Source organism: Aotus nancymaae, unplaced genomic scaffold, assembly GCF_030222135.1.
Source record: "Aotus nancymaae isolate 86718 unplaced genomic scaffold, 86718_ANA_hifiasm-v0.15.2.pri h1tg000057l, whole genome shotgun sequence".
Taxonomy (NCBI): domain Eukaryota; kingdom Metazoa; phylum Chordata; class Mammalia; order Primates; family Aotidae; genus Aotus; species Aotus nancymaae.
The window spans coordinates 67,829,111-67,838,102 of record NW_026988471.1 but is presented as its reverse complement, the minus strand read 5'-3'; the positions used below and the strand labels follow the sequence as shown (position 1 = coordinate 67,838,102).

The following is an 8,992-nucleotide window of genomic DNA, read 5'->3' as shown; positions in this document are numbered from 1 at the left end:
AAATTGTTGTCTTTTAATGCAGCAAATGACATTATTTCCTAGAACAAATCAACCTGAATTGCTTTGAAATATCCAACCTAATCATGCTATCTTATCTTTTGTATATGTTGCCCAATTGATTTGCAATTATTTTGTTAAGAAATTTTGCATCTATATTTATGATACAGATCACTCTTTAATTTCACTTTTTCATATAATTCATGTCAGGTTTTGAAATCAAGTTAATAATAGTCTTATGAAACAGGTTGGGAGTACTCCTGGCTTTGTTTTCCCCCTACACATTTGAATAATTTGAATAAGCTTAGAATAATTTGTATCTTAAATATTTGTTAGATTGCCTGTAAAAACCATCTTGATCTGAAATTTTCTCTTGTGAAGTATATAAACTTTTGACCCTATTCTTTTTCTACTATTGTATATTGGTTTTCAATTTTATTAATTTCTGAATTGTCAATATTAGTTCTTTCCTCATATGTATTTTGTATACAGTATGTTTTTCTCCCATTTGTAAAATTGAAGGCCTAACTCAATGTTCAGCCATTCTTCTTCTATAAAATAAAGATTCAAGGCTACCAGTTTTTCACTGCACATTGCTATTGCTACTACTCATAAGGTTTTATATGCAGTGCTTTCATTATTGCACAGTTCTAAATGTGGTTTACTTTTTCTCATGAATTTTTTTTAGCCCTTGTGGTATTTAGAATTAGTATACCTTATTTCAAAACAAATGGGGTAATTTGGTTTTATTTAGAGAAAAATATTTATTTTATCTTAATTAAAATTAGGTCAGAAAAATTTCTTCTTTTATGATGCCAAACATTTGAATTTTTTTTGAGATTTTATTTATGTTTCAGCAAGTGATCAGTATTTATAAATGTTTCATACATGCTTAATAGGATATATATTCTGCAGTGTTCTGCATATGTTCATTAACATAAGCTTGTTAATTGTGTGAAACATTATTTGTATCTGTAACTGCTTCATTTATAGGTTATCGAAAGGTATGTGTTAAAATCTTCAACTAGGATAATGGAATTGTTAAATTCTCCTGAAATTCTTATAATTTTTCTTTTATGTATTTTGGTAGGTATATATAATCTATAATTTTTATATATTCCTAGTGAATTTAATTTTTTATCCTGAAATAGAGGCTAGACAATTCTTCTAAGAAACGTGGGATTTACCAGTTCCCAAAAGTCAGGTACATGACATTGTATACAGTTTATGAGTCACAGTTTTATTTCTTTCTTACTCACAGTAGGGAAGTATCTAAGACCATGACCTTTGATAAATTTTTGACAAGGTTTTACCTTTCATGTCTTCAGAATATTTTGGAAGTTCTACTAACCTCATAGTACACTTCATGTGAACAGTAGTTAAATAACATCAGTATGAGGAAAAATATGACAGTTCCCTCCCAATAAAAACTGGTAAATATTAACATTTTTTTCAAATGGTGGGAATTGATGTCTTTAGTGTTATTTGTTAGGATTATTTGTGGCTATTTTACCTGACAACATGGGAGTGGATCAGATATTCCTTATGGCATTGGGGATTTAAAAAAGATATATGGGAGCAACTTTTAAAAATTAATGATTTTGTATTATAATACACAATATTTGAAGTCTCTATTTTCTCTGAGACCTTTCACTCTCCTGGCCATCAGTGAATGGAGGTTGTGAACTTTGAGCCAAACAGGATCAAGGAAAATGGAATAGAGATTCAACATGACATATTACCTCTTAAACTGGAAAGTCATGTAAACATGGGAGATGAGGCTGAAAATTTGGTTCAGCCATTCTCTACCATGAGCACAAAAAAAGCCATCTACAAGATGCTAAAAAGAAGGAAGTAAAATTTAGAGATGAAGAGAGTAGAGGTAATGTGTGGCTTCAGGGAGAGAAACAGACTTGGGTCTTGGTGTCAGTAGAGTTCCTGGTTTTAGTCTTTTTGATACCCAGCTGCTTTTCTTGCCCTCAGATTGTTTGAGATATTCTTATATCCTTGTAACAAACCACCCTTTCTGGCTTATGCGACTCTGAGTGAATTTCTGTCCTTGCTGATCTGAAATGTTACTGTGCACAACAACTATAAAGCAGCCTTCAGAGCAGCCGGGGAGTCTTGGAACCATGCCCAGGGTCGTGGTTAATAGAGTCTGAAGCACCTGAAGGGGTTCTTTACAGGAGACAGGTCTTGAATATAGGCTAACAGTTGAGTCTGACGCACTGCAACAACTTGCCACCACCACATTGCACTTTTGATCCTGTGCATTCCAAGTCATAAGAAATCATAAGAAATGTGAGTATACACTGAATTCAGTGCTAAATGCTTTTATTGAAACTTAAAGAAACCAAACATAACTAGCAGAAAAAATTTTCAGAATGACATGGTAAAAACCACTAGAGCCCATATTTTTCTGCATAACTTATTCAGATGACTAAATCCATAGTGGATTTAAACAATTGTTTAGTTCTCCACCGTTTTTCCACAGAAGGAAATGTTAACAATCCATAGTATATTGGTTTCGAAGCACTTTCCTGAGTAAAAAAACAGGCTTTCCCCTAATAGAAAGAAAAGAAGAAGCCTATATTAATGTCTATTCAAGAACTGTTTTCTTGCAGGGGGTTGAGGGAGTAGGGGTTTCCAAACTAGCTAGGCACTAATGTTAAGATTTATCTATCTGTTATGACGAAATCAATCAATTCGGAGACCTGGAAAATTGCTGTTAAGTTAGGTCACTAGGTAGACACTTTGTTTTTGTGCAGCTGTTCTTTGAATGTCCAGAAATTGATTGCTTGAGCTATAGAAAGTTAATAGATTCTGTTAGCATTTTCCTTTGATTTAGCCATTCATGCATTCTTTTGAATATGACTTGAATTTACTCTTGATTCACACTTGAAAGGCAGTGTTCCATAATATTTAAGGGCACAGAATCCAGAGCCAAAATGCTTGGATGAGTCAGGCAAGGACCTCTCTCTGTACCTCTCTCTGTTTCCTCATCCATAAGTAGGAATAAAATAGAGCCTGTAAGGTTTCTGTGAAGAAGCAATTGAGTTAACACACTTAAAGCACATAGAACACTGCCTGGCACAGAGCAAGCACTGCACAAATGTTGGCCTTGATGACCATCCCTGAATCACTGGTGTCCACTATGGACACATGCGAGAATAGTCTGACAATCCCACCAGCACTAACTTGGGGTGCACAGTAGGGATGCTACTGACCTTGCAGCTCCTCAGCCATGTATGTTGGAATCCCACGGCACATGTTTGCAATGTGTTTTCCTAACTTGCTCAGGTCATCGACTTTGTTTGGGTTGACTGAGTACATCAGGCTCTTGGGAGGTGCTCCTCCTGGTCCCTTACCCTGAAGCTGAGTGTGGGAAAGACAGGCAGAAAGGAAGAATGAGAGAGAATGAATGCCAAACCCAGTGGTTTGTTGACTTGAGGGGTATACAAGGCCAACAATGAGTACTGCTCAGCTAAATTTTTCCATAAGATGAAGAAGAGCCATTTCTAGCTTATTCTGTATATCTTAAAATTTCTAAGTGTCTTAAGAGATGTAGCTGGTTTGAAACCTCAGCTTCTCATAAAAACAGAAGTTTCAGGCTAAATTTATTCTGAAACTTGGACCTCATTTGGTCATCATAGATTCCTTGGATTAGATGATGTAATAATCATCTTCTGAGAATGCAGTTTATTTATTTTCTCTACCTTGTCAATGAAAGGTACCCATTTATCAGTTATAGGAATATGAACTCAGGCAAACATTTTAAAGCATTTAAAGCATTATGGATCCCTTCTTTTCACTCACCTGGAATAGTATGGCCAGACAAAATATATAATACCCAGTCACATTTGAATTTCAGATAAACAATGAATCCTTTTTCTGTTCCACATATTGCATAGGATATATTATACTAAAAAGACCTGCTGCTTACCTGAAATTCAAACTTAACTGGGTATCTTCTATTTTTATTTGCTAAATCTAATAACCCTAACTAACTCTTGTAGAAAAATGTCCTTGGCAAAGTACTGAGGGCTCCTACTGCTGTGAGCTTTGCTCCTCTAACAGTCAAGGTTTCAAATGTTCTGCTCAGCAGCTCTAGAGGTAGGCGTGAGTCACAGCATTTGATGTGGCAGAAGCTGACTTCCCTCAGGCAATCACCAATAACCTCCCCCTTTGTGCCGCACACTACAACATACTGTGGTCAAGAGGGAATGACTGTGATCTTCTCATTATTTACTGGTGATCATAAAACCTCTCCCCCCACCAAAAATCAAAAGCCTTTTATTTTTACCTTCTTTTCCTTGACCAGTGCATCAAGGGATTGAATGGAGGGCACGACCTCCTTGTTCATTTTGTGCACGATGCATGTCTTCTTTTGGAAGAGTCTGGTTGCAGCAAAGCCCTGTTAAAGAGATGGTAAATAGTGAGGCATGTGTTCTCCAAGGAGTTTTTCTTATCAGAAGTCAGTTCCACCAGCAGAGAGAAATGGAACTCCAAGATCATGATGAGCTGGGATAAGAGCACTGGTCGTAGACCTGTTTGGCAATCACATCTATTGCTGACATTTATGAGGACTGACTGCAAGTTCTCTGAGGGCAGAGACTGAACGTCTAACTTGTTTGCTTTATTTTCAGGTTCTAGTGTGGTAAGAACCCCTCTACATAAATCTGTTTTACTGAAATAGACTTTAAAACCTATAATGTTTTAGTCTCCTTTGATCCTCACATTTCAAGGAGACAGCTAAGACAAAAATTAGTTTTCCAATTGACCAGATAAAATGGAAACAATAAGGAGTTTGCTATTTAGAAGTAAGTTTGTTAAATATATATCTGGTAATTGCAGAGTTGGGTCTTCTAACTAGTGCCAAGTATTTCTTTCTTTGTTCCGCTCTCTTTCTTTGCTTCTCCTTTTCTTTCTTCCTTTCCTTCCTTCCTCCCTTACCAGTTAATATTGTCATTTACATTTCCTTTGGTCCTTTTGAGTTTTAGGTGAAATGTCAATTTCAACATCTTTAGAAGAAGGTCCTAAAAACTCCTTTGAAAACAAAATGAGATAGGCTAGGCTTTGGAAGCAGTAAAATTGTGTACGTCTTTCAGCATTATTGAGGGTATCTGCAAGCAGGCAAAAGGATGTTCCTATTTGTTGTATATACTCTCAATCCTTTGAACATAGTGTTTATTGGTTTGAATTTTAACTGATCATGCAACACATATTAACAGTAGTTATCTCTAGGGAACAAAGTTGGATGAGTAAAATAGGCATCTTTATTTATAACTGTATGCTTATGTGTAATTAGAATTTATTTTTAATTTTTTTATGGTTAGCATGCACATTTTTTGTTAAAAAAAGAAATTCCATTTTAAAATAATAGAGTAAAACTTGCATATTGACTACCTACACTTTCATAATCCCATATGGAATTCCAGGAGTCCCAGCCGTTGTTATTGTCAATGTTTGCCACGTTGTGTTCATTGTTGACACTCACTGACTGCTGCCCACTTCCAGCACTGTTGTCGTCATCACTGATGTTGATATTCTGAAGTTTATAAGGGATTGAGAGTGATTTAATACCATGTTTCTTTGCAAGTGCATTTTGGTAGCAAACTTGAAAAGGTGAGACTTACGTAGTCAGCAAGGGCAGGAGCTAAGAAGACTCCGAGAAGTCCAGCGAAGACAATCTGAAATCACAAATAACATTGGTCTCCCGTTACATGGCAAAATGATGTCTTCTTCTTCCTCTGTCCAAGCTTATAATAAATAGTCGCTAATTTTACTAATGTGTTGAGTTCTAGTTCAATGTGTTTTCTTCTTCTCTTACCTTGCATTTTTTAACCATAAAAAGTTTTAATGATAATGTGAAATTGCTGATTAATTATAAGTAATTATATTAATGCGATATATAGTTTTAGAATTTTTAGTGAAGGTCTTATGAAAAACTGGAAAAATTCATGAAGAAGGGAAGTTGAGAACCAGGAAAGCTGCTTTCATCTCACTGCCATCCAGTACTGAGGGAAAAAAAATGTAATTTTCAAGTAGTGACAAATGAAATCATTAAATTAAATCCTTTTTTAAATAAAACCCAGAATGTACCATCTTGTTTCCTCTCAGTTTAATAAATGGCATCCTAAAGATGACTTTGCTAAGATAATACTTCTGGAAATGTCAGAATAGAGTTTAAAATTTTTTAAGATTGATCAAAATATTAACTTTATAATGAAAATTCACTTGGCAAATGAATTTCCTATAAATTATCACTGGTCAGAATGCTATTTTGTTGAATTTTTCATGATTTTTCTATTTCTGATAAACTCAGCTATATTTAATGCCAGAGTATCCTACCTTGAGTAGATATTTGGATTATTTAAATCTAGTAAAAGAAGAAAGTTATACTTCCTGCGAGTATTAAGAGTTGGGAGTAGAGATTCACTTTTAAGTTATTGAAAATATGTGCATTCTCCTAAATATTAACAAAAATGATTTGGGGTAACTGACATGGCTTGGTCATTCAGCTTAAATTTGTACTGCAGCCTATGTTACACAGGCTGTTGATGTTCACCTGTCATTCCCTTGTTTCTAATCGTTTTATAAGGTTTAAAATTCTCTCTTTAGCGAAATTCAGAAAATTCGCCAGGCACATATTTTGACTTCCTAAGAAGCATATATTTGTATCAGTATTGAATTTTGGTCAGTGCCCCAATATAAGAAAGTTACTGTTTTAAAATAAAGCAAACTGTCTTATTTTCCTTGAAAAAAAAAAAAAAGGAGTAAGTTTTACAATGCGTAGTATAGAATAAATGAATACTTTGGTTTGAAATGGCTGTAAGTTCTAAAAATCACATCTGAAAATGATTTCAGTTAATTTTCCTATTTAACATGAGATGCTTTCTTCTTAATAGAAATAATATTTTTATTTGAGAAAAAAACAACTTTCTAAAGCAATGGATTAGTAGGCAGGTTGGATGCCGATGATGGGAAAGCAAGGATAAAAGCAAGGATAGAGTGTCTGGCTGGCAAGAGTGGTCAGCAGAGACGATGCCACTAGCAATGTCCCAGGATACTTGGTTTAATCATTTATCACAGGGTCCATGATATCGGTTGTCAGAGCATGAGCTTTATGCAGGGTGCCTCATTCTGGGTACCTAGTCTCATTTCCTTTGCCTGGTCCAAAATAGTTTTGAGAACTGCTCTAGAGATTCAAGGTAATTAAAAAAAAATATTTAAATTTTTCTCCCAATAGCTTAAAACGTAGTTAAAAATTAGTCTCCTAAAGAGTCAGAGGTAGAAGAAATTTTAGAGACCAACTAGTACAGTGCAATCATTTACAGATAAGGTAACTGAGCTTCGGGGGTTAAGTGAGTTGGCCAAACTTATATCTCTTGTTCACAGCAGAACTAGGAGAGAAATCAGATCTAACCTGTGTCTGGAGCTCCCTCTGACCCTTTTAAACTTTGCTGATATGAAGAAGACCTAGTTCTAGATAATTATCTTAAGATACCCCGCACTACTAGTTCCTTTGGCAGGGTTTATCAGTCCACCTCCTCCTACGCTCTCAGGCTTCTGCCTGGAACCAGGAGAGATGCTGTGGTAGCTTCATGCTTTAGATGCTTTCTTAAATAAATGGCCATGCTAGAGCCCAAGGCAAATCTTTCTTCCTTGCAGACCCATTTTACTGTAACAAATGTGACAAGAAGTCTCATTCACCCGCTTACTATGATAATAAGCTTTTTATCTTGCCTGAACATGCTGAAGAATTTTGGTAAAAGGAAGAATTCAAGAATGAGTATTATCAGGCACTTTCTTGGGCTTAGGGACTGCTTATCCTGCATGGAGACCTGAGTGAGGTGATGTGGAAAGTCATTTTGTTAAATATAAGTCAGTGTAAGATGCTCAGACAGCTGTCTAGTCTCAGCACGATTATCTTTCTCTAGAGAGATGCTTATGAAGGCCACGATTACATAAATATAAAATATAATTTTTTTCTTTATTTCTTCTTAAAAAAAACCCACAGAATATATGTGCAGAACGTGCAGGTTTGTTACATAGGTATACATGTGCAGAGGTGGTTTGCTGCACCTGTTGACCCATCCTCTAAGATCCCTCCCCTCACCTCCCACCCCCCAACAGGACCTGGAGTGCATTGTTCCCCTCTCTGTGTCCATGTGTTTGAAAACAGAATTTTGTAAAACAAATTTTCCGTTATGGTGCCATAAGAAGCAGACCTCCTAAATCTCAGAATATTGACAGTCTCCAGTTATATGGTGATAAATTCAAAAGGAAAAATCTACTTACTGTGAACTTCATCTTGTCTTCACAAAAGCAGTGGAGCAGAGGAGAAGGCAAGTGTGGACCTGAATGACAAGCTCTCTCATATTTGTACTTAACAAGCTTAACTCAAACTAGGTGTTATCTGGTGGGGTCAAAGACTTATCTTCCTCCATTTCTCCTATCTGTGCCATGTCTCAATGTACCAGGAAACCTTTCAGAATATCTGGCTGCTTAGCAAGCAACTTTCATGTGGAGTTGACCTGACTCATCCCTTGTTAAAGCTGAAGGTATTACAACAAACTCAATATGATTTATGATAACTTCTCACCCAGTCGAAGCTGTGGGTGTATTTTACACATTAACATTCTCAGATTCAGAAAAAGAATAATCCCTAAAACCAAACAAAATTACAGATGAAAAACCGTGTGTATACCAGGCCTTCCAGATAGCAGCTTCTATAGGAATGTGGAAATGGTTTCCTCTTCTTAACTTTTATCTAAGCCACGGCAATGGTTTTGCTTAGGCTAAGCATGTTCTGTGAGAAACCCCCACCAAACAGATCTCTTTTCTGCAATGTTGAGCTCTCTTAATGATAGCACCATATATCTGATACAGCCCTTTCTTCTCAGCCTCACATCCAGTTAGTTACTGTCATTTTATCTCTGAAATGCCTCTCAACTCTGACTTTGCCCACAGCTCCCCTCATCTGGACTTTCAC

General features: G+C 36.0%; 1 protein-coding gene across 1 annotated transcript; it reads right to left on the bottom strand.

Moving 5' to 3' along the window:
* Window positions 1-2,314: 2,314 nt before the first annotated feature.
* On the bottom strand, window positions 2,315-8,361 carry GKN1 (gastrokine 1). Its single transcript, XM_012433965.2, has 6 exons — window positions 8,299-8,361; window positions 5,634-5,687; window positions 5,408-5,545; window positions 4,301-4,411; window positions 3,225-3,372; window positions 2,315-2,561 (listed from the first exon to the last, which is right to left on the bottom strand). The coding sequence occupies exons 1-6, from the start codon at window positions 8,308-8,310 to the stop codon at window positions 2,467-2,469; spliced, it is 558 nt and encodes a 185-aa protein (XP_012289388.1). The 5' UTR covers window positions 8,311-8,361; the 3' UTR covers window positions 2,315-2,466.
* Window positions 8,362-8,992: the final 631 nt, after the last annotated feature.

Excerpts from the sequence above, each read along its gene's own strand:
- GKN1 (XM_012433965.2), bottom strand. Across the intron at positions 5,546-5,633 it reads CTCCTGCCCTTGCTGACTAC|AATATCAACATCAGTGATGA; the intron begins GTAAGTCTCACC and ends TATAAACTTCAG. Across the intron at positions 3,373-4,300 it reads CACTGGTCAAGGAAAAGAAG|CTTCAGGGTAAGGGACCAGG; the intron begins GTAAAAATAAAA and ends TCCCACACTCAG.